The 24,174-nt window shown below is 55.8% G+C and overlaps 3 protein-coding genes across 7 annotated transcripts; 1 reads left to right on the plus strand and 2 right to left on the minus strand.

Annotated features, from left to right (window-relative positions):
* Nucleotides 1-1,134: 1,134 nt before the first annotated feature.
* Nucleotides 1,135-2,539, minus strand: GPR152 (G protein-coupled receptor 152). Its single transcript, XM_055294419.2, has one exon. The coding sequence runs from the start codon at nucleotides 2,532-2,534 to the stop codon at nucleotides 1,146-1,148; it is 1,389 nt and encodes a 462-aa protein (XP_055150394.2). The 5' UTR covers nucleotides 2,535-2,539; the 3' UTR covers nucleotides 1,135-1,145.
* A 261-nt stretch (nucleotides 2,540-2,800) lies between these two features.
* Nucleotides 2,801-12,303, plus strand: CABP4 (calcium binding protein 4). Of its 2 annotated transcripts, XM_055270059.2 has the most exons (6): nucleotides 2,801-5,924; nucleotides 6,323-6,353; nucleotides 6,434-6,577; nucleotides 7,712-7,821; nucleotides 8,515-8,662; nucleotides 8,775-12,303. In XM_055270059.2, exons 1-6 carry the CDS (start codon nucleotides 5,559-5,561, stop codon nucleotides 8,801-8,803), a joined length of 828 nt encoding a protein of 275 aa, XP_055126034.1. In that variant the 5' UTR covers nucleotides 2,801-5,558; the 3' UTR covers nucleotides 8,804-12,303. The 2 variants fall into 2 exon arrangements, with proteins under 2 accessions (XP_055126034.1, XP_055126037.1); XM_055270062.2 differs by lacking the exon at nucleotides 8,775-12,303 and having other exon boundaries at nucleotides 7,712-7,838; nucleotides 8,515-8,654.
* Nucleotides 12,304-14,764: 2,461 nt separating this feature from the next.
* On the minus strand, nucleotides 14,765-20,046 carry TMEM134 (transmembrane protein 134). Of its 4 annotated transcripts, none has more exons than XM_055270066.2 (7): nucleotides 19,795-20,046; nucleotides 18,799-18,863; nucleotides 18,268-18,357; nucleotides 18,079-18,155; nucleotides 15,489-15,533; nucleotides 15,236-15,289; nucleotides 14,765-15,108 (listed from the first exon to the last, which is right to left on the minus strand). In XM_055270066.2, the coding sequence occupies exons 1-7, from the start codon at nucleotides 19,966-19,968 to the stop codon at nucleotides 15,026-15,028; spliced, it is 588 nt and encodes a 195-aa protein (XP_055126041.1). In that variant the 5' UTR covers nucleotides 19,969-20,046; the 3' UTR covers nucleotides 14,765-15,025. The 4 variants fall into 4 exon arrangements, with proteins under 4 accessions (XP_055126041.1, XP_055126049.1, XP_063499999.1 ...); XM_055270074.2 differs by having other exon boundaries at nucleotides 18,268-18,330; nucleotides 19,795-20,032; XM_063643929.1 differs by having other exon boundaries at nucleotides 15,489-15,719; nucleotides 19,795-20,032.
* Nucleotides 20,047-24,174: the final 4,128 nt, after the last annotated feature.

A 24,174-nucleotide genomic window follows, 5' to 3' on the forward strand; every position in this document is an offset into this window, starting at 1 on the left:
CCCATCCGTGCACTTGGGCTCAGCCTCCTCAGGGAGGCTGCTATTCAGGCAGGATCAGGGCCCTCCGTACCTGCAGCCCCCACATAGAATCTTGTGCAGCCCTCCACGGGAGGTGGGGAGCAGGTGGATGCTAATTGAACTTTTAAATAGAGTCAGACTTTGAAGTCCTCTGCAGGCCCCCAAGGCACAGAGGCGGCCTCCTGATCTTAGGCCACCGGGGTGTCTACAGCCCAGACTGGTCACAAGATCCCAGATGCCTGGGCCAGGTGGTGGCTTTCCCCACTGCCTCCTCCATCCATCCCCAGCCTCTAAAGGGACATCCTGTATGTGGATGAAGGAGAAGAAAGGCCAGTTCACCGGCCCCTCCGTGCGCCAGGCTCTTGTGATGCCTTACACACTTTCTCATTGCATCCTCTCAACAGCCAATGACATGGGAGTTCGGAAGGTGAAGTTGCTCCCCCAGAGTCGCTCAGCTGGGACATGGCAGGGCTCGATTTGAATCCAGGCTAGGCAGCTCCTGCCTCTTCTGGCATCTTGCTGAGGGAGGCCCTGCCCCAGCCTCAATGACTGTTGGGGGAAGGGGACTGGTGGACCAGGCTTGGCTATGCCAGGCCAGCTTGTGACTCACCAGGGCCTCAGGCTCCTGCTTGGGGCTGGTGGCTCCTGGAGGCCCCCTTCTCTGCAGGGACTTTTTTTTGTTTCACGTCCTTGTGTTCAGGCCCGGAGGAGGAGAGGTAGGGAAGGACCAAAGGGAGGTCAGGTCAAGCCTGGGGAAAGTGCCCCCTGTTGTCTTCCTCCAGCAGGAGGCCCAGGGGAGAATTGTCAGCGGGGTCTGGGGTGTTGAGGGACAGTACCCCGCAAGACGCCATTAGCTGCGGTTCGGGGGCTGTTGGGCAACTCTGTGTGTGTTGGGAGCAACCACAGAAAAGGCTGATGGCCGGGAGCAGGGGACACTGACATGGAACTGCCTGAGACTTTTGGCTGGATTGTTTCCCCTCCCTCAAGTCCTCCTTCCAGGCCTGACGGACTCGGCAGGGTTTTTAAGGACAACGGTGTCCGCGGCTCCTCACCTGTCTGACTGGCTGGTTCCTCTGTCTGCCCTGGGCTCTTTCACTGCTCTGGTGGGCCTGGGCGTTCCTGGACCCTCACGTGGGGCCTGCGCCCGGGGCTGCCTCTGGCGGGGTGCTGCTGGGGCTTTCTCCTTCAGAGGCAGGAGGTATGGCTGAGTCCTCAGGGGCCCCTGGGGTAGGATGCGAGGATGGGGTTGGGGAGGCTTCATCACAGGGACTGGGCACAGAACTGGCAGCGGGTCCAGGGGTCTGGACCTTAGTGTCTGACTGTGGCTGGGCTGTGGGGTTCAGCTGTGGCTGGGCTGTGGGATCCGAATGTGGCTGGGTTGTAGGGTTCAGCTGTGGCTGGGCTGTGGGATCCGATCGTGGCTGGAGTGTGGGGTTCACCTGAGGCTGGGCCAAGGGATCCATCTGTGGCTGGGCCTCTGCCATCGGCTCTGGCAGGGTTGGACCCTCAGAATCTAGCTGGGTCTGTGGCTCAGCTGGCGTGAAGCTGCCCGGCCGCTCCTCGCAGAGAACTGCCGCGAAGGACGAGAGCACGGAGCGCAGCAGGGCCCGGAGATCGGCACTGGCCATGAGGCAGAGGAAGGGGCTGAGGCAGCTGTTGAGCAGGATCAGGTAGTCGGAGTAGACCAGGGCCTCCCAGAGCAGGTAGCCGGAGTAGACATCCCACAGGAAGGCCAGGTAGAGCAGCTGGGCCAGCTGGTAGGGCAGCCTCAGGACCACGTAGGCCGATAGAATGGTCCTGGCCACACGGGCGAAGCCCCGGCAGGCTGCGGGCTGCTGTTGGCGGCAGCAGGTGCGACAGGCCGTGGCCTGGGTGAGCACATGGCAGATGAGCAGCAGGAGGAAAGGCAGGAAGCCCCCCAGGACCTCCAGCATCCGCAGTGACAGCTCCTCGCTGTCCCAGAAGTCCAGGCAGATGACCAGGTCGTACCACCAGACGGCAGCCTCGGGGAAGACCAGCCAGGGCACACTGAAGAGTGTGGCCAGCACCCAGACCCCAGCGCAGACCCAGAGGGGCAGGCGGGCTGGGCGGTGCCCAGGGTACCAGTGTGGGCACAGTGCCAGCAGGCAGCGGTCTAGGCTGAGGGCGGCCAGCAGGAAGAGGCCGGAGGAGTAGGACACGCCCCACAGGAAGTAGTAGAAGCGGCAGGCAGCTGTCCCCAGCGGCCAGTGTCCCCCATGCCGGATCTCTAGGATCTGGAAGGCTGCTGCTGCCAGGAACAAGAAGTCAGAGAGGGCCAGGCTGAGCAGAAGCAGCGCCAGACGCGTGCCAGCTCCATGCCGGGCCTGGCAGCCGGCCAGCCACGCCATCAACCCATTGGCTGGCAGCCCAAGGAGCAGCAGGGCCACCAGGAAGACCGTGTCCCAGCCACCCTGGGGGTAGGAGTCCTCCTCATCAAACTCTGTGCGGGGCCCGTGGCCGGTGGCACCCAGGTCGGCTTCCATAGTAGTGTCCATCTGGGGTCCCCAGAGTCCTGCTGGACACGGAGTGGGTGCCTGGCTGCTGGACACGGAGTGGGTGCCTGGTGAATCAATGATGGTGTGAATGACCGAGTATGGGAGAGACGGTGCTGTGCATCTCCAGGCAAGTCACCATCCCTCCCTGCACCATTGTCATCACCTTTTGAGTAGTTATCCTATGCCAAGGACTTGAAGTGGATGACCTCATGGAGTCCTCATACAATCTACTTTTTTTTTTTTTTTTTTTTTTTTGAGACGGAGTCTTGCTCTGTCACCCAGGCTGGAGTGCAGTGGCGCGATCTCGGCTCACTGCAAGCTCTGCCTCCCGGGTTCACGCCATTCTCCTGCCTCAGCCTCTCCGAGTAGCTGGGACTACAGGCGCCCGCCACCACGCCCGGCTAATTTTTTTGTATTTTTGGTAGAGACGGGGTTTCACCGTGGTCTCGATCTCCTGACCTCGTGATCCGCCCGCCTCGGCCTCCCAAAGTGCTGGGATTACAAGCGTGAGCCACCGCGCCCGGCCCGATATACAATCTACTTTACAGGCAAGGAGGGGAAGGTTCAGAGAATCAGTGAAGGTAGGAAGGGAGGTGCCAGGCCTCAACCCAGACTTTTCTTTTCTTTGATTTTTTTTGAGAGACAGGGCCTTGCTCTATTGCCCAGGATGAGTGCAGTGGCATAGTCCCTGCAGCCTCCACCTCCTGGGTTCCAGCAACCCTCCCATCTCAGCCTCCCTAGTAGCTGGGACTACAGGTTGCACCCACTACTTTTTAAATTTTTAGTAGAGACAAGGTCTCACTATGTTGCCTAGGTCGGTCTTGAACTGGTGAGCTCAAGTGATCCTCCTACCTTGGCCTCCTAAAGTGTTGAGATTACAGGCATGAGACACTGTGTCCAGACAGACTTAATCTTCTGCCATGTGGAGTCCCAGTGTGTCCGGGTAGACTAACCTGGAGGCTTTCAAACATTGTTAAAAGTAGGGAATTTTGTCTGTAAGTAAAGTATTCTAAGGCCGGGCACGGTGGCTCACACCTGTAATCCCAGCACTTTGGGAAGATCACCTGAGGTCGGGAGTTCGAGACCAGCCTGACCAACATGGAGAAACCCCATCTCTACTAAAAATACAAAATTGGCTGGCCGTGGTGGCACATGCCTCTAATCCCAGCTACTCAGGAGAATCGCTTGAACCCGGGAGGCAGAGGTTGCTGTGAGCCAAGATCGTGCCATCGCACTCCAGCCTGAGCAACAAGAGCAAAACTCCACCTCAAAAAAAAAAAAAAAGTATTCTAGTGGCACTCCTATATGAACTAAAACGGGGTGCTCAAATTAAGGGAGCGAAGAGTACCCTTACCCCCCAGGGTTCCAGGGAACACAGTTTGAAGACCATTTGGTCTGCTCATCACAAGGCCCCTTTATGCCTGCTCCCCTGGGGTTCGAGTGTTTAGGATTCCAAGAAGGGAGGGCTCTGGTTCCCATGGGCCCAGGGGACCCGAAGGTAGGGAGTCTGGGGCAGTGGGAACCCCCTCCCCTCCAGCAAGTGTCCCTCATGGGCTCAGGATGAGGTCTCTGAGCCTCAGGACCCTGCAGCCTGGGGTCAGGAGGGCCATCCTAGGAGCCCCTGGTGCCTCTCCAGCATCTTCCACCCCACCGCGGCCCTCTCCCACTTCCCACAGCTCAGGCAGGAGGTGACCGCTGTTTGTCTCCTGGAGCTGCTAAACAGAGAAGGGGAGGGGCTTTGTGGTGGGATGGTGGTGGGATGGTGAGGGTGAGAGGATTTGAGGGGCACCCAGACCTGGGATCCAAGAGGCCTGCAGCCCCACCTCGCCCTTCCCCACTGGCAGAGGGGAGGGAGTTTCCCTTTGGGGGCGATGAGAGCCCAGGTGGTGGTGTAGTCTGGGGAGGGAACGGACGCCCTGAAGGGCTGGCCCCTGCCCACGGCCCACGGCTCTAGCCACTTGGCCTTTAGTCTGGTGCCCTCCGTACCCCTAGGGTTCCTCCTCAGGCTGACCCCCTCTGCTGTCTCCATTCCCTATTGGATCAGAGCCCCAGGCACCCCCAGACTGAGGCCCTGACCAGTGGGACCTGGCTTACCTGGGAGGCAGAGGCCGATGGGTGGAAGGAGCAGGGCGTGCCTGCCTGACCAGTGCTCCAGCTGTCCCCCCGGCCCTCACTGGGGCCTGCTTTGTGGCGCCTGGCGGCGCTAAGGCGGGTGGGCAGGAAACTGAAGCTGAGAGGACATCAATCATTCATGGGGCTGCTTGCCGGGAAACCCTAACCCTGGCCCAGTAGGGCCAAGTGACCAGCTAGACCCCCTCCCCCAGCCCTGATGGGCCTGGACAGTCAGACCCTCCTCCCCAGGGCCTCTCTAGCCCAGGGAAGCCTCTAAGACCCCGAGGTCCACCTCCTCCCACATCACTCCCTGTGCTCCTCAAACCGGCATTCGAGGCATCTGTGATCTGGCCTCTTCCTCCATTTCACATGCCCCCTGCTCTGGCCAGGATGTCACCCATCGGGGGGGCCTCAGTAGGCCACTTGCTCATCCTTTCCCACCTCCCAGCCATTGTCCACATGCCTCCTCCCACCTGAGATGCCTTCCCTGGTCCTCTCTGCCTAACGAAGTCCTCCGCCCATGTCACACATGGGCTGAGTCTTCTGCGCCCTAGCATTATTCCCCGTGTTTTATAGATAGGGAAACTGAGGCTGGGAGGGGAATTTGCTGGATCCCCCGGCTACTAAGTGGCAGATCTGGCATCTGAGGCTCATGGCAGCCACCACGTCCTGGTGCCCCTTGCTTCTGACCAAGGACAGTTCTCTGGACGCATCTGGCTCTGCCCTGGCCAGCCCTGGGGCAGAGGACTGGGATTAGGGCCAGGGCTGCCTGGCTCACTTACCCTAATCCCCCTCAGAGCCCGATCCTAGGCTCTCAGCTCTAAGAGTGGGGGTGCATAAGCAGCTTTATGGGTCCTGAAAGCCAAGGGTGCCCAGGGGTGCAGTGTCTCTGAGCACTGTTATCCCTCCCCCATGGCCACAGAGCAGGCAAGGGGGCAGCACGGCCCAAACCTGGCCACTGGCCCTCAGAAGCCCCCTGCGGGGGTTGTGACTCCCAAGAGTGATGCAGAGGAGACCCCGCTGACCAGGAAGAGGAGCAAGAAGGAGAGGGGACTCCGAGGGTCTCGAAAGCGCACTGGCAGCTCTGGGGAGCAGACAGGCCCCGAGGCCCCGGGGAGCAGCAATAACCCTCCCAGCACTGGAGAGGGGCCGGCGGGCGCACCCCCTGCATCCCCTGGGCCGGCCTCTTCTTGCCAGTCCCACCGACATCGTCCTGACTCCCGGCACGACACTGCTCAGAGGACATACGGGCCCCTGCTCAATCGAGTCTTCGGGAAGGTTAGGTGGGACCTGGGTTGGGCTGGGGGTCCTGGGGGTGGGGCTGGAGAGACACCCCTTGGGCTCAGCTCACCCTGCCCCTGAGAGGCCCTCTGCCTCTTCTGCCCCAGACTGAGCCTGGGCTGTGGGGCAGAGTTGCTGCGGTTTGGGGAAGGGTGGGTCTCGGGCCAGCGTGGGCGGTGGGCAGAGCCAGAATTCACACCAGGGCTCTGTGGGAGCTCTAGGCCCCAGGAGCACAAAAGGGAGCTTGCTCCTCCTGGGTCCCACGAGGCTTCAGCATCCTTTTCCTACTCTGGTGGGGCTGGGCCCTGCCCAGGCCAACATGAGCAGGGGATGGAAGAGGAAGGATGACAGAGCTGTGGCTGGCCCTGGGGACATCCTGAACTCTCCCTCTGCAGGACCGCGAGCTGGGCCCTGAGGAGCTAGATGGTGAGTGGCTCTTGCTGCTGGCAGGGGGTGGGAGCTGTGCCTGAGCCTGGCCACCTGGGCTTGACCTCCCTCCTCCACAGAGCTTCAGGCCGCCTTCGAGGAGTTTGACACTGACCGTGACGGCTACATCAGCCACCGGGAGCTGGGTGACTGCATGCGGACCCTGGGCTACATGCCCACCGAGATGGAGCTCCTGGAGGTCTCGCAGCACATCAAGATGCGCAGTCAGTGCGGGAGCCCGCCCACCTGGGCAGCCTGCGTAGTTCAGGGGGTCACGAAGGGCTGGCGGGAGGTGGCCCTTGGGAGTCCATTGGGGTGCCGGTGGGAGTGAGGGAGGGTGGCGGTTTCCAGGCACGGGCACTGGGTTCAAGCTCCTGCCTCTCTGTGTGGGAAGGCAGCCCAGCAAGGCGGCCCGGAGACCCAGGAGAGCCCCTTCGGGCTTGGGTTGAGGACCCTGGCTCGGGATGTCTGTTGCCATGGCCGCTGTACACATTTGCTCCTTCCACCCGAGCCCTTCCTGCCTCGCTGGCCCAGAAGCCCCTGACTCAGTGATAAAGTGCTGTCCGCTGATACTAGTCACCTGGCACCCTCTCTCTTTCTCTCTCTTTCTGTGACCCTGCCTCAGCCCTGTGCCCTGGTGGCAGCTGCCTGAATCTCGGTCGCCCTGATGGGAGAGGACCCCACCCACGCCTTGCGACTCAGTGTCTGATGGCAGGAACTGTGTGGTTCCCCTTCACTGGTTTGTCCTCAGACAGATCTTGTATTCACTTCATTCCAGGACTCCTGCATTTTTTCCTTACAATTTCCAAAATGGGGATGTGATTTACAATTGAGATGGACATTTGGTGTCATGCTTCTTTTCTGTCCCCAGAGCTGTTGCGTGACCATGAGTGCTTTGTGTGACTGACGGCATCTTAGAACTGAGGCATGGACCACATGGGTGTGTTTGGAAGTGGCATTTATTGCTGCCCGCTGGTCTCCAGTACTTCATGGCCATGAACATGAGCCCCATGGAGTAGGCTCCTCGCCCTGCTCCTAGGATGAGGAAGGGAGGGTCAGTAAGTCAGCCAGTGCCACGCACATCAGCAGCAGGGACAAGATTTGAACAGGGCACTATCTGGCTCCAAAGCCTGGTCTCTTCCTCACACACTTGGGTTCTTCACTAAGCGCAGAAGCAGCCCCAGCACCCCAGCAGCCAAGGACGGGGGTTCCGGCCTCCTATCTGCTGCAGGCGTGGACACGGGTGTTTCTTCCTAGGTGCAGAGCCTGGGGGTGGGGGTGTCTGGCCTGTGGGATGTTCCTCCTTGGGCTTCAGCTTTTATGCCCTCACCATTGTGACACTCTTCCTGGGTCCGCAGTGGGTGGCCGTGTGGACTTTGAGGAGTTTGTAGAACTGATAGGCCCAAAGCTGAGGGAGGAGACGGCGCATATGCTGGGGGTGCGAGAGCTGCACATCGCCTTCCGAGAGGTGCGGAGTGTGGTGAGGTGGGCAGAGGAGGGCAGGGCTGGGTGGCATCCTTGCTGGCCTCTCACTCAGGTCTCAGCCTTGGGAAGGCCTAGAGCCCTGAAGGCGGTGGGACTGGGGCCCAGGGATGGGTCAGAGAGGGTTCAGCTCACTCTCAGCTAGAGGATCCATCCAGGGAGACTTCCTGGAGTAGGAGGCAAACCACCTTGGTGTGGGAGGGTGTGGAAGGTGTGCATGGGCAGAGATGGTGGGCAGGGGAGCATCTAGGTACAGGCAGTGGTTAAGAGTGGGACTGGCTGCCCGGGCGCGGTGGCTCACGCCTGTAATCCCAGCACTTTGGGAGGCCGAGGCAGATGAATCACGAGGTCAGGAATTCAAGACCAGCCTGGCCAACATGGCGAAACCCCATCTCTATTAAAAATACAAAAATTAGCGGAGGGTTGTGGTGGGCACCTGTAATCCCAGCTACTCAGGAGGCTGAGGCAGGAGAATCACTTGAACCCTGGAGGCGGAGGTTGCAGTGAGCCGAGATTGCACCACTGCACTCCAGCCTGGTGACAGAGCAAGACTCCGTCTCAAAAAATAAAATAAAATAAAATAAAAATAAATAAAATAAAATAAAAAATAAAAGGGTGGAGCTGACTGCAGGCTGAGGCAGCTTTGGGTGGGAGGAGCTGAGCCTTGCGGGGACCTTAGTTTGACAGGGACAGGGATGGACGGATTACGGTGGCGGAGCTGCGGGAGGCGGTGCCGGCTCTGCTCGGGGAGCCGCTGGCGGGTCCTGAGCTGGACGAGATGCTCCAAGAAGTGGACCTCAATGGGGATGGCACCGTAGACTTTGATGGTGAGTCTCCTTCCTGGAAAGCCCTCCCATCCTCCCAGGGCCTAGGCTGAGCCCAGCACCTCCTGGGATCCCTGACGTGGACTGACCCAAGCCCTGCCCTTCTCTCCCACAGAGTTTGTGATGATGCTCTCCCGCCCCTGAGGCTCCAGGAGGGAATATCTGTTGCCCCTGCAGTCCCAGACACCAGCCGGACCCAGGCTGCAGCCCTCCCCCAGGAACCTCCAGGATGGAGATGGAGACCCAGCAGCCCCCAGACTGCTTCTATCTCTGAAAACACCTGGCCTCGATGTCGGCTTGTTATATTACCCGCCCACCCTCATCCTTACCTCCCGCTACTCAAGCTGCCTGGAGAAGACCTGCTCTCAGCTGCCCACCGTTCCTCAGTGTGAGCAAGATTTGGGTCTCTCCAGACCTCTGGGAGGTAGGGAGTTCCCTGGCACTGGCAGCATTTAGTGGAGACCCCCCAGTGGCATGATTAATGGAGAGGATGGCTGGACCCCTTCCACTACTTATGTTTATAATTTTTTTTTTTTTAATGAACTTGAGCCGGGTGCGGTGGCTCACACCTGTAATCCCAGCTGTCAGTGGGGCAGGAGCGGGAGGATAGCTTGAGCCCAGCAGTTCGAGACCTGCCTGGGCAATGTATCGAGACCCCATTCTCCACCAAAAGGAAAAATGAAAGACAAAAAGCAAACAAACAAAAACCCAAAAAACCCCAGTGTAAAAAAAGTGAGCTTGAAAGAAAGAAAAGGATGGCTCCATGTATTAAAGACAAAGAAATCGAAGCTGGGGTTGTAGGAGGGAGCTGACCCTGTGGGGGTTTCAGATCTGGATAGAGGCTTGGGCGCCTGGACTCCTACACCCGTGAGTGACAGAAGAACCCTATGAGTCTGGGGAGCAAGAAACAACCCCCCTGGATATATTCCAGGATCTCCAAAGGCTAAGATATTAATCTGTCTGCACTGACCAGTGGTAGAAAGTGGCAAGGATACAGACGTTCAGGGCCCGGAGTGGAAAAAGCTGCCCTCAAGAGCCTGGAGCTCCAGGGCCTGCCCTTCAAGCAGGCGTGTAGTCTCTCTCCAGGGTGTGAAAAGCTGAAAAAAACTGGAAAAAACCCTGCCGCTCCCAAAGGGGAACTTGTGATAAAAACTACAGATTATTGGGCCAGGAGTGGTGGCTCATGCCTGTAATCCCAGCACTTTGGGAGGCCGAGGCGGGTGAATTACCTGAGGTCAGGAGTTTGAGGCCAGCCTGACCAACATGGTGAAACCCCATCTCTACTAAAAATACAAAAATTAACCGGGCGAGGTAGCGTGCACCTGTAATCTCAGCTACACGGAGGCTGAGGCAGGAGAATCGCTTGAGCCTGGGAGGTGGAGCTGCAGTGAGCTGAGATCACACCATTGCACCCCAGCCTGAGCAACAGATCGAGACTCCGTCTCAAAAACAAAACAAAAAAGCCTACCAATTATAAAAGTGAAGAAACCACCACGAAGGAGACGAGGCAGAGATAAAAGCAAGAGGACTGGCATCTCATGTACATAATACAGCCGCCTAAGAGACCACAAGATACATGCAAATAAAAGACGGCTAAAAGGGGAAAAGAGATCAACATGCAGTAACAGGATAGTATGAAGAGAGAACCGGAAGATTTAAAAAGTAACCCAACAGGCCAGGCACATGGCTCATGCCTGGAATCCCAGCACTTTGGGCGGGTTGCTTGAGCTCAGGAGTTCGAGACCAGCCTGGGCAACATGGTGAAACCCCGTCTCTACTAAAAATACAAAAATTAGCCGGGCGTGGTGGTGCTTGCATCTGTGGTCCCAGCTATTCTGCAGGCTGAAGTGGGAGGATCACTTGAGCCCAGGAGGCAGAGGTTGCAGTGAGTCGAGTAATAGAGTGAGAATCCGTCAAAAAAAAAAAAAAAAAAAAAAAAAAAAAATGGCTTCTGTTAAAAAAAAAGTATATTTTTTATATATACACACACACAGCCATTGGAATAAAAAATAATGGATAAGCTAAAAGGCAGATTAAACACAATTTAAAGAAGATTGACGAACTGGAAGCTATATCTAAGAAATCACTTATAATGTAACACTGAGAGACAAAAAGATGGAAAATATTAAAGGGTAGTTAAAAGTCACTGGAAGGCTGGGCATGGTGGCTCACGCCTGTAATCCCAGCACTTTGGGAGGCTGAGACGGGTGGATCATGAGGTCAGGAGATCGAGACCATCCTGGCTAACATGGTGAAACCCCATCTCTACTAAAAATACAAAAAAAAAAATTAGCTGGGCATGGTGGCGGGCACCTGTAGTGCCAGCTACTCGGGAGGCTGAGGCAAGAGAATGGCGTGAACCTGGGAGGCAGAGCTTGCAGTGAGCTGAGATGGCGCCACTGCACTCCAGCCTGGGCTACAGAGCGAGACTCCGTCTCTGAAAAAAAAAAAGGTCACTTGGAGACTGGGTGTGGTGGCTCATGCCTGTAATCCCAGCATTTTGGGAGGCGAAGGCAGGAGGATCACTTGAGGCCAGGAGTTTGAGACCAGCCTAATAGCAAGAACCTGCCTCTTTAAAAAATAATAAAAAAATAAGCTGAGTGTAGTGGCTCATGCTTGTAGTTCCAGCTATTCAGGAGGCTGAGGTGAGAGGATCATTTGAGCCCAGGAGTTGGAAGCTGCAGTGATCGTGCCACTGCACTCCAGCCGTGGTGACAGGGCAAGAGACCCTGTTTCAAAGAAAAAGACAGATAAGTCCTTGGGAGTCTCAGACAGAGGAAATACATAGAGAATGAGCAAGAAGCAATAACCAAAGAGATAATGGCTGAAAATTTTCCATAAAGACTTCCACAGACTTCAAGTCCCCAGACTGAAGGAACAAACTGAAGTCAGAGTAGGGTAAATAAAAATAAATGTATATCTGGATATATCCCACTGAAACTGCAGAATATAAACAGCAAATCTTATAAATAACTGGAGAGAAAAGTCAGATTCATGGTGTTCTGTCAAAGTGTTCATGTAGACTAAGGGTGGGGAAACTTTACTCTGTAAAGGGCTGGACAGTAATTATCTTCAGCTTTGAGGCTTCAGTCTCTGTTGCAGCCGCTCACGCAACTCTGCTGTTGAAGTTTGTAGTGCAAAGTCAAGTCAACAAATGTGTGGCTATGTCGGAAATTCAATCAATAACAGTAAAACTTCATTTATTGACATGGAAATTTGAAATTTATATAATTTTATGTCATAAAATCTTATTATTATTTGACTTTTCTCCAACCATTACAAAATATAAAAACCATTCTGTGGACTATACCTCGCTGATTCCTAATGCAGACTTCTAATGATGGGAGTCGCCACTTCTGAAATTACTTTCTGTTAAGATTGTAGAATGAAGTCGAGCGAGGTGGCTCAGGGGTTAGAGACCAGCCTGGCCAGAAACCCTGTCTCTACTAAAAATACAAAGATTAGCTGGGCATGGTGGCACGTGCCTGTAGTCGCAGCTACTGGGAAGGCTGAGGCATGAGAATCGCTTAAACCAGGAGGCAGAGGATGCAGTGAGCCGAGATCGCGCCACTGCACTCCAGCCTGGGAGACAGCGAGACTCGTCTCAAAAAAAAAAAAGAGGAATAAAAAGTTGTTAGTTGCGATTCTGTGTTGTGTTAATTGCCTGTTTGTTCATATTCAATGGTTTTTGTCATTTTTCCTTTTTCCTATGTTTTTTCTGATTATATTTATTGAAATGTAATTTTATGTCTAATTAATCTGATAAACTGTGGACTTCTGTATTTTTTTTTTTTTTTTTTGAGACAGTCTCGCTCTGTTGCTCAGGCTGCTGTGCAGTGGCGTGATCTCGGCTCACTGCAACCTCTGCCTCCCGGGTTCAAGCGATTCTCCTGCCTCAGCCTCCTGAGTAGCTGGGATTACAGGCACACGCCACCATGCCCGGCTAATTTTTTTGTATTTTTAATAGAGATGGGGTTTTGCCCTGTTGGTCAGGCTGGTCTTGAATTCCTGACCTCGTGATTCACCTGCCTCGGCCTCCCAAAGTGCTGGGATTGCAGGCATGAGCCACCGCACCCAGCCTCTGTATGTTTTTTATTTCATTTTTCTAGTTTTTAAAATTTTTATGTTACTGTATTTTTTTTTTTTTTTTTTTTTTTGAAATAGGTCTCAGTCTGTCTTCCAGGCTGGAGTGCAGTGGTGCAATCACGGCTCCACTGCAGCCTCCCAGGCTCAGTGATCCTCCCACCCCAGCCCAAGTAGGTGGGACTACAGGCGCCCCACCATGCCTGGCTAATTTTTTTTTTTTTTTTTTTGAGACGGAGTCTCGCTCTTTCACCCAGGCTGGAGTGCAGTGGCGCGATCTCGGCTCACTGCAGGCTCCGCCCCCCGGGGTTCACGCCATTCTCCTGCCTCAGCCTCCCTTGTAGCTGGGACTACAGGCGCCTGCCACCTCGCCCGGCCAATTTTTTGTATTTTTAGTAGAGACGGGGTTTCACCGTGTTAGCCAGGATGGTCTCGATCTCCTGACCTCGTGATCCACCCGCCTCGGCCTCCCAAAGTGCTGGGATTACAGGCATGAGCCACCGCGCCCGGCTGCCTGGCTAATTTTTGTATTTTTTGTATAGATGGGGTTTTGCCATGTTTCCCAGGTTGGTCTCGAACTCCTAGGCTCAAGTGATCCTCCCATCTTGGCCTCTCAAAGTGCTGGGATTACAGGCATGAGGCACGGCACCTGGCTAGTTCTTCTTATGAAAGTACTGGACCATGATGGATTAGAAATGAAAACTGGTCCTTTACCATAGCCAGTTGGGGGACCACTGGTTTAGGAGTTCCTGCATCTAATGGGTGCCCCCTAAGTGCATTGAATGGGGGATGAGGGTGGGAAGTCTGTGGGGCCTGGAAAGGTGGGAGCGAGAGCAGGAGTCTGGGTGTCCATTCCTCTAACTCAGAATCCTGAAGGCCCCGCTGTGTTGGGTGCTGCAGACAGTGGTTTGTGGGGCCCGTGTTTCAGTGGGGGAAATAGACTGTGTGGGCAGGTGCACCAGCAGGGCCTCCCAACCCTTGCTCACTCAGCCAGCCTCTTGGTTGGCTCATAGGAGAGACCAGCTCAGTGCCCGTTTCCTTCTCCCTCCCCCGCAGTGTCATGGGAAAAGCCCTGGGCTACGTTCCTAATTCTACCCACCACCTGCTGGCTGTTCTTGGGTGAGTCAGTCCTCATCTGCAAAATGGGACAGAGGTAGTGAAGATTACAAGATAGAACCCGTGTTCAGTGCTTAGTGCAGGGCCTAGTACCTTTTCTTTTCTTTTTTTTTAAATAGAGATGGGGTCTCGCCATGTTGTCCAGGTTGGTCTCGAACTCCTGGGCTCAAGCAATCCTCCCACCTTGGCCTCTCAAAGTGCTAGGATTACAGGCTTGAGCCACTGTGCCCGGCCATCCTGGGGCCTTTTAACAAATTGATAACTGGTAGCTACTATGATCTCAGATTTCAGGCTTCTCAAAGATTCTGTTTCTTGGTTCGTAAGATTCTGAAATGCGGATTTTCCAAAATTCTGAGATGGTTTGTTTCTAACATTCTGCATTTCTAAGTCTTTGATCACTGAGGGTGTCTGTCAGGCGCGGCTTCCCATGCCCTCTGCCCCCAGGTTCTCCCAACCTCTGGGACTGGGAAGGAGGGCAGTGGGTGGAGGGGGCTGGGTCGTTGCCTTGGCATGGCCCACATTCAGGGCTGGCTGTGGCAGCCCAGGGCCCCAGAGCCAGGCTGGAACTAGGATACCAGCCTCCAGGCCCCAGGCCTGCGTCATCTCTGAGTGCCCTCGGCCAGGGCCACTAGACAGAGACGGGCTGGTTGAGTCATCCAAGGGCTGGGGGTGGGGCAGGCTGTTTCAGCCGCCTCCTGGCTGGCAAGCCAGGAGTCCTACGCCCACCTCTGTCTCTAACATGCCCTGTGCCCTTGGGCAAGCCTCAGCATCAGGGCTGCCAGCGCGTTCGGTGGTGCTCGAAGCCCTTCAGCCTCAGGGTCAGTCCTTGGGAGGGGGGCTGTGGTCAGGCTGGTGGGCTGGGCTGGGCTAGCAGTGGCAGAACAGGAGGAGAGCAATTGCCTCTGGTGGAATTAATTACTCTTTTATTAGCACAAAATAACAGCAACCTAGCAGCCGCACGGCCCGAGAATAAGTTAAGGCACAGAGCAGGCGAGGGGCGGCTTTCCCAGGGCCAGGCCTGCATGCCCCAAACTTCCTGAGCAAACTCCCTAGGGGCTGGCGTTTCGAGGGTCCTGGAAGGCCTCTTCCCTTGAGATGAGGGGAACGGAACAGGGCGCGGGTCCGAGGGCGCCCCCGTGGACGCAAGGAGTCCACGCTGCGCCGCGGTCACTTCTCGAAGTAGGGCAGGTAGAAGAACTGGAAGCCCCGGTGGCCCTTGACCGCGCAGTAGATGAAGATCACGTGATAGACTGCAGGGCGGGGCCTATCAGCGCCGAGGCCCGCCCCTCCCCGCAACACCGCCCTCAGCCCCGCCCCACAGCCTCTCCTCTCCCCTCCCCGCGGCCCCGCCCCTTCCGCCCCGGTGCCCGCTCGCACCTCCAGGCACCAACAACAGGAAGCCCGGCACGAAGAAGATGGCGCTGGAGACACCTGCGGGAGGGACCAGAGCCCGGTCAGGGCGAGGGGGCGGAGGCTGCGAGGCCTTCCGGGCCGCCGCTGACTGCCCGGGCAAGCCTCACTCCCGGCTGAAAAGGGGCGGTGTACTGCTGGGAGGTGGGAGGGCTTGCCGTGGACCCGTGGACACAAGACAGGGGTGTCCGCTGCCTGTGGGGGCGGGAGGGTCGCTCACCTGGAGAGGGGGTCGCCTCCAGTCCCACGCCGACCAGGATCAGCACTGCACACAGACGGAGCCGCGGGGGTGGGGGCAGGAGCAGTGGTGAGGGCGGGGGCTCCCACCCCCAGCCCGGCTCAGCCCTAAGGAATGATGCCTCCCACCACCTGAGCTGAAGGTGCCCTAGGCAGAGACCCTCCCCAGGAAGCTCACCAAGCTCTGTTTCCAGAGCAAGGCACTGAGCAGGCCCTGGGAAGTGTGTGAAAGTAGAGATTTTTCTTTGCTCCTTGGGGTGGGCTTTTAGTCATTCAACAAACATTTATGGAACACCTACTGCGTGCCTGGTACTGGGAATTCCGCCCTGAAGGGCAGATAAGGTCCCTGCCCTTATGGCCCGTCCTTAGTGGAGGAACCAATAAGAACCTGAAAGCTAACAGTACAGGTGATTGGGGATACCGGGGGTAAGAACAGGGCAGTGCAGGAGTCCTGGGTCCCCAGTTAGAAGAGTGATGGGGGAATGAAGAGTTGGACTTTGGGCTCTGCAACAAGGTGGGTAGTAAGCCTGGGGGATTGGGGGGCCACCATGGACTGCTTTGTGCATTGCCCAGACTACTTCAAAAAGGGTGGGCCTGGCCGGGCGCGGTGGCTCAAGCCTGTAATCCCAGCACTTTGGGAGGCCGAGGCGGGCGGATCACGAGGTCAGGAGATCGAGACCATCCTGGCTAACACGGTGAAACCCTGTCTCTACTAAAAATACAAAAAAAAATTAGCCGGGCGTGTTGGCGGGCGCCTGTAGTCCCAGCTACTCAGGAGGCTGAGGCAGGAGAATGGCGTGAACCCGGGAGGCGGAGCTTGCAGTGAGCCGAGATCGCGCCACTGCACTCCAGCCTGGGGGACAAAGAAAGACTCCGTCTCAAAAAAAAAAAAAAAAAAAAAAAAGGGTGGGCCAGGTGTGGTGGCTCATGCCTGTAATCCCAGTGCTTCAGGGAGCCAAGGCAGGAAGATCGCTTGAGGCCAGGAGTTCGAAGCCAGCCTGGGCAACACAGCAAGATCCCCATCTTTATAAAAAGTTAAAAAAAAAAAAATTAGCCCAGCCCAGGCGTGGTGACTCATGGCTGTAATCATAGCACTTTGGGAGGCCGAGGCAGGAGGATCACTTGAGTTCAGGAGTTCAAGACCAGCCTGGGCAACATAGTGAGACCTTGTCTCTATTATTATTTAAAAAAATAATAATTAGCTGAGCATGGTGGTACATGCCTGTAGTCCCAGCTACTAGGGAGGCTCAGCTGGGAGGATGGCTTGAGTCCAAGAGTTTGAGGCTGCAGTGATCATACCACAGCTCTCCAGCTTGGGCAACAGAACAAGACCCTGTCTCTAAAAAAATAAAAAGGGCTGGGCGTGGTGGCTCACGCCTGTAATCCCAACACTTTGGGAAGCTGAGGTGGGTGGATCACCTGAGGCCAACGTGGTGAAACCCCATCTCTACTAAAAAAAATACAAAAAATTAGCCAGGTGTGGTGGCGGGCACCTGTAATCCCAGTTACTCCAGAGGCTGAGGCATGAAAATCCCTTGAACCCAAGAGGTGTAGGTTGCAGTGAGCCGAGACTGCACCACTACACTCCTGCCTGGGCAACAGAGCAAGACTCCTTCTCAAAAAAAAAAAAAAAAAGGGTATAGGGTATGATGGGGGCTGAAACACTCCCTGCACCCTACAAAGGCCCTCTAAGGCGCTCTGGTAGCCCCAGGCTTGCCTTGCTGGGTTGAGAGAGGAAAAATGAAAGAACTTGGCAGCACTACCGGGGCCGCTGTGCAGCGGTGCTGGGAAGTGGCAGCCCCCTCCCCTGCATTCAAACACCCAGAGCAGAGGCCAGAATGTGTGCCAGGGGCCTGGCTGGTTGGGGAGCCTTGGCCTTCCTGGAGAAGCAGAGAGATGGGCCAGGGTAGCAGCCACAGTTAGTCCCTCCTTATGGATCACTCGTGACCCCAACCCTGGATCCTTTCTGGGGACTCTGCCTCCTCTACCCGAAAGAACGAGGCACCTGGGAGCCAGAGAACACCTGGTATGAGATCTGCCTGCTCTGGACCAAAAGTTCCCCCATCTGAGCAATGGGTAGGAGAGGGGTGCTTGTCAGCGCTTAGATGCCAGACAAGGGGAAGTGCCAGGTGCCCTGCGGCTCTGCACTGGCTGGGCACTCAGCATCCCTGAGCCCCTACACATGGCTTCTGGGCACCACCTCACTTGTAGGACTTCTGTAAGGTGGGAAAATAAAACTGCCCTGCACCTTGCCCAAAGCAGACACAGAAAAAATGGTAGCTGCTACTCTTCTGTCCCCTAATGGATTAAACAGTTTAAATTTTTTAAAAAAGGAAAAGTCTTTGGAGTGATAAGCCAGGTTCCATTTTCAGCTATGTGTGATTTCCTGGCTGTGTGCCCAGGCCCCAAGGCCTCTGTCTCCTCACCTGTAAAATGGGAGTGTGATGATGGCAGCCAGCTGCCTCCTCAGGATGCTGGGAGGCTCAGTGTCAAGGGGGAGGCAGAGCCTGCACAAAAGGAGGGCAGAGCCTCCCACGGGGCCCCTCTTGACCCCAACCCTCAGGGCCACTCACCCAGCCCCAGCAGCAGGAGCAGGAAGGAGGCCAGCACCACTCGGCGGTTCTTCTGGATCAAAGGGTGTTGGGTCCAGCTGGGTGGCAGGAGAGCAGGGTAAATGTGAAGGAGGTGGAGGGAGGGGGTGCAGGAGGCTGTGGGGGCAGAGCCAGGGCTGCTTGGCTGGGTGCTCAGGCGGGCAGGCTCACCTGCAGCAGGTGTTGTAGGAGCGCTGGGTGCCACTGCTGATGGTGCTAAAGGACCACTGGGAGCTGCGGATGGAAGTTCGGCCGGAATCCCTGCAAGGACAGGCGCCCAGTGAGGGGCAGGGAGGCAAGGACGGGGTTGCTTTGGGACAGGAGTCCTGATGAAGTGCAGGGCATGGTGCAGGGACTGGGGCTGGCCCCTTGCAGGATAGTGGGCCCTGAGAGGCCTCGGTGGGTGAGGATGAATTCAGGGGCTGGGGATGAGCTAGGGGTTTCTGTAGGACAGACAGGTGACCTGTATGAAGGTGGGGGCCAGACCAGACTGGGTGTTTCTGAAAGAGGTGAGTACAGCTGGGCACTAGGGTAGGGTGACCCTACAGTGTAGGGGACCCTGTGAGGAAAGTGAGGGTCAGGCTAGGAATCAATAGGATGGGATGGAAGAGAGTGAGTGAAGTGGGGTGGGCGACTGAGCAGGGTCCCTGGGCATAGGAGCTGGGGCTGGGGTACAGGGGTGGGTCCCCACCTGGCCCTAACCTGATGCCGACTCCCCCATCTGGCTCCGGAGAGGCCTGGGCTCCATCCTCATCGTTCTCCAGGTTCTGTTGCAGAACACAGGTCTCAGGGGGGTTGCTGGGCTGGGGCCCTTCCTCACTCCCTTCCCGGGGAGAGAAAAGCAGGCCTACACAACCATATTTGCCTGGCCGCCTGGCAGCTGTTCACCTGGCCCTCTGCCCTCCCCGCAGAACGGGTTTGGTGATTCACAGAAACCAGGTAGGAGGTGGGTGGATGCCAGGGCTCTGGGGAGCAGGAGCCTGCACGGATTCCAGGGAAAGGAGCCCTCCCAACTTTGGGAGTCAGGGTGGAGCTCTCATTTAGTGGCCTAGAATGGGAGCTTGGGAATTGGGGTGCCAGGGAAGACCAGGCCCAGGGTTCCCAGGTTCAAGGCACAGGGATCTGGTCCAGGTCTCCAAGAAAAGCAGCCTAGGGTGGGTGGAGGTTTTCTGGGAAAATGGGTTTTTCTGGTTTAGTGGGAGCCAAAGGGTGGGCAAGGACTGGTCATGTGAGAGGAGCTCCAGCTCTTAGGGGTGGTGGTGGAATTAGGGTGAGGGCTTTCAGAATAGAGAAAGGCGTGCGGGTTCCCATCAGCTTAGCTGGCCTGGGGCACAGGGGATGCTCCTGCGTGTGGGGCAAGGTCTGGTTCAGATACAGAGGAGCTCCCCTAACTCAGCGGGGGCCAGGGGCGAGTAGCCACGATGAGTGGGGAATCCGGCTGGGTTCCCCAGCTGGAGCTGAGGGATGAGCTCCCGGGCCCGGGCTCTGGGCTCTTCCCGGCTGGCTGGGGCCCGGTATCGGAACCGGGAGGGCCTGGGCAGGGCTCTGGATCAAGAGTCACGTCCGCGGGGCGGGGGTGCGGTCTCGTGCTTCAGCTGGGGCCTCTAGGCAGATTCTCCCCCGAGTTGAAGTCTTTGGGGCCCGGCCTGAGGTCCCGTCCAGCCGGGGGCAGGGGGTTAGGTGGGCCGGGCGGTTCACCTGGTAGCGCAGCCGGGACTGCTTGTCCTCGTCAGCCACCTCGAACCGGGCCCGACGCTCGAAGTGCAGCGGCCCAAAGCGCGCGACCCCGCTGGACTCGGGCCCAGGGCCCGCGTCCTCCAGGGACAGCTCGAAGGCATCATCAATGCTGAACTGGGGCCGGGCGGCGCTCATGGCCCCGGCCCGCTCAGGCGCCGTGCGCCGCCGCCATCTGCGCCCACACACCCAGCGTCGCCGCGGCCCCGCCCCCGCATGCCCCGCCCCTCCGGCCCTGGCTCCGCCCCACGCGCCGGCCCCGCCCCCGCCCGCCCTTAGCAGGCCAGAGCTGCGGAGTCCCGAGCGGGCTGATGGGTGGGAGCCTCTTCCAGACGGAGCGTGCCCGGCCCGTGACGCCGCTTAGTGGCCGCCATGGCAAGCGACAGCCCGTGCCGGGTTCGGACACAGCCCCCAGGCCTGTATGTGGGGGGGCTTGGTGGGGCTTCCACGCCCCAACTTCCAGGTCCCTGACAGGGCCTTTTGCACCGCAGCCCGTTCCTCGAGTGCCAAGGAGACTCCTGGGAACTGTTTCCCCACCTTACTCCCAACAGCCCCGCACCAGAGGGGTGCTCTCCCCATTTTTGCAAATGTGGAAACCGAGGCTCAGAGAGCTTATGTGTCTTCCATTTCTCCAGTCCAGTCTCCACGCAGCAGCCGAAGTGATCTTTTAAAACAAATCTTTTTATCTGTGTGTATTATTCTTAAAACCCTTTTTAAAAATTATGCTGCTGGCCTGGCTCAGTGGCTCACTCCTGTAATCCCAGCACTTTGGGAGGCCGAGGCGGGTGGATCACTTGAGGTCAGGAGTTCGAGACCAGCCTGGCCCACAGGCGAAACCCCGTCTTTACTAAAAATACAAAAATTAGCCAGGCGTGGTAGCACATGCCTATAGTCCCAGCTACTTAGGAGGCTGAGGCAGAAGAATTGCTTGAACCCAGGAGGCAGATGTTGCAGTGAGCCGAGATTGAGCCACTGCACTCCAGCCTGGGCGACAGAACAAGACTCCATCTCAAAAAACAAAACAAAACAAACAAAAAACCTTCCCTTGGTTTTCCATTGCACTTGGAATAAAATCTGAACTCTTGGCAGGGCACAGTGGCTCACACTTTGGGAGGCCGAGGCGAGTGGATCACTTGAGGTCAGGAGTTCGAGACCAGCCTGGCCAACACGGTGAAACCCAGTCTGTACTAAAAATACAAAAATTAGCTGGGCACGGTGACCCGTGCCTGTAATCCCAGCTACTTGGGAGGCTGAGGCAGGAGAATCGCTTGTACCCTGGAGGCAGAGGTTGTAGTGAGTGGAGATCACACCACTGCACTCCAGCCTGGGCAACAGAGGAAGACTCCGTCTCAAAAAAAAAAAAAAAATGAACCATGCAGGGGGGTGGTGGGGGGTGGAAAAGCAGAAGTATTCTATGAATTAGGTGGACCTGGGTTCAAATCCCCATTCTACCACTTGGAAGTACTTGGGTCTTTGGCAAACCCCTCATTCATTTCTGCCACAAGTATTTATTAAGCATCTATTTAGGGCCAAACACTGTTTTGGGCACTATAGATACAGTGGTGAATAAAACAGGGCAAAATGAGACAATTTCAAGTGCTGTGTGATGCAAAACTGACTTTAGATTTCACAGTCAAAGATGACCTTTCCAAGAGGTGACATTTGAGCAGGAATGCAGATGATGAAGGAGCCAGCTGTGAGAAAAGCAAGGTTCAGTGTTTTCCTGGCACCAGGGAACAGCACGTTCAAAGGCCAGGAGGTGGGAAGGAGCTTGGCCTGTGGAGGAAGAATGTGAGAAACCCAGTGTGGCTGAGCAGCGAGGAAAGGGGCGGGGCGACTGGATGAGCCTGGGAGGAGTAGACGGGCCCCAGAGCCTTGAGAGCTTTATGGACCTTAGTCAAGAGAGTTCTTTTTTTTTTTTTTTTTTTTTTTTTTTTTTTTTTTTTTTTGAGACAGAGTCTCGCTCTGTTGCCCAAGCCGGAGTGCAGTGGCGCGATCTCAGCTCACTACAACCTCTGCCTCCTGGGTTCAAGTGATTCTCCTGCCTCAGCCTCCCGAAGAGGCTGGGATTACAGGCATGAGCCACAGTGCCCTGCCTATTTTTTTTTTTTTTTTTTTTTTTTTTTTTTTGAGACAGAGTCTCGCACTGTCAGCGGGGCTGGAGTGCAGTGGCAAGATCTCGGCTTGCTGCAACCTCCGCCCCCTGGGTTCAAGCGATTCTCCTGCCTCAGCCTCCCATGTAGCTAGGATTACAGGCGTGATCCGCCCACCTCGGCCTCCCAAGGTGCTGGGTATGAGCCACCACACCCGGCCTCCACGGTTCATTTTATGGCCTCATTTACAGAGCTGAGTCAAGTCTACTTCTCTGTTTGTTACACATCAACACTATGAACAAGGCCTCACTTGAGTTATGTTAATTCACTTTCCCTCTTTCACTACCCAGGTTCCTTCCTCTCCCCTGCCTTCTGTCAGACCCATGTCAGCATGCTCAGTTGGCGTCCTTGAAGCCTGCCTGGCTCTGTACCATGTATGGCACTGTCTCCTACGTGGATGTGTTTGCAATTTACAAACATGATGTCATGCAGAAAATTCAGTTCTGTTATTTACACGTTTACATTTTCGCTCTCGATGCTGTTTTCCACATGCATCTCGTTGTTTCTACAAGCTACATGCGGTTATACCATGTTGAGTGTCTAGCACCTTTATGATCCACCTCACCTCCACAGTGTTGCACACTCAAACTGGCCTCAACCCCGCCATCACAGGCATCACTGCAGTTAACATCTTCCTGCTGTCCCCTTATGGACTGTGGGAGAATTCCCCTTGGAGTAGGATTTCCAGGTTATAGGGCACACGCACTCATGACTTCACAGGGTACCACAGGTGCTCTCCTGAGTGACTGTGAGAGTTGACACTCCACCTGGAGGCTTCTGGTTCTCTCAGGACTTGGTACCATCCAACTTTTTTTTTTGAGACGGAGTCTCGCTCTGTCGCCCAGTCTGGAGTGCAGTGGCGCAATCTCGGCTCACTGCAAGCTCCGCCTCCCGGGTTCGCGCCATTCTCCTGCCTCAGCCTCTCCGAGTAGCTGGGACTACAGGCGCCCGCCACCACGCCCGGCTAATTTTTTTGTATTTTTAGTAGAGACAGGGTTTCACCGTGGTCTCGATCTCCTGACCTCGTGATCCGCCTGCCTCGGCCTCCCAAAGTGCTGGGATTACAAGCGTGAGCCACCGCGCCCGGCCGGTACCATCCAACTTTTTAATGGCTTGCCGATCTGATGAATTTAAAGTGGTACCTCATGTTCCTCTGGGTTCTCTGATGGCTGGAGAGTTTGAGCCGCTCTTTGTGCCCTTGTCAGCCATTGGGTGTCCCTTGTCTGTGAACTGGCTCTTCATATCTTTTGTCTTTCTTTTTGCTATTGGGTTTTCTAGCCTTTTTCTACTAATTTGCATATCTACATATCTAATCATTAATTCCTTGCTGGTTTATGACCTTGCACATATTTCCTATCTGTCTGTCTTTGACTCCTTGTCTAACATGCTCTTAGTTAAAGAATAATCACTCCTTTTCAGGCTGGGTGCAGTGGCTCATGTCTGTAATCCCAGCACTTTGGGAAGCTGAGGCAGGAGGATCACTTGAGGCCAGGAATTCAAGATCAGCCTCAGCATAGCAAGGCTGATGCAGGGCAGGTGATCCTCAAAATTGGGGCTTAGCCCAAGAGAGTCCTTGGCTTCACCTGGGAAAGAATTCAAGAGTGAGCTGGTGGTGTTAGACAGCAACTTAAACATTTTTTTAAATTTTAAATTTTTTTTATTTTTTTAAGACTGAGCCTTGCTCTGTTGCCCAGGCTGGAGTGCAGTGGTGTGATCTCGGCTCACCGCAACCTCTGCCTCTTGGGCTCAAGCGATTCTTCTGCCTTAGCCTCCCAAGTAGCTTGGATTACAGGCGTCTGCCACCACGCCCAGCTAATTTTTGTATTTTTAGTAGAGACAGGATTTCGCCATTTTGGTCAGGCTGGTCTCGATCTTCTGACATCAGTTGATCTGCCCACTTCAGCCTCCCAAAGTGCTGGGATTACAGGCACCCGGCCTTATTTTTTACTTTTTGGAAAGCAACTTTTATCGAAGCAGCAGCGCCCAGCAGCAGCACAGGCGTTGCTCCTTGTGGAGCAGGGCCATCCCACAGGCAGTGTGCCCCCAGCAGCTGCTCAGAGGCAGTTCCACAGCCGTATTTATGCCCACTTTTAATTACATGCAAATTGAGGGGTGAATTATCCAGAAATTTCTAGGGAAAGAGTGGTAACTTCTGGTCTGTCAGGTCATTGCCATGGAAGGGGGTGGTAAC

This window comes from Symphalangus syndactylus, chromosome 1, assembly GCF_028878055.3.
Source record: "Symphalangus syndactylus isolate Jambi chromosome 1, NHGRI_mSymSyn1-v2.1_pri, whole genome shotgun sequence".
Taxonomy (NCBI): Eukaryota; Metazoa; Chordata; class Mammalia; order Primates; family Hylobatidae; genus Symphalangus; species Symphalangus syndactylus.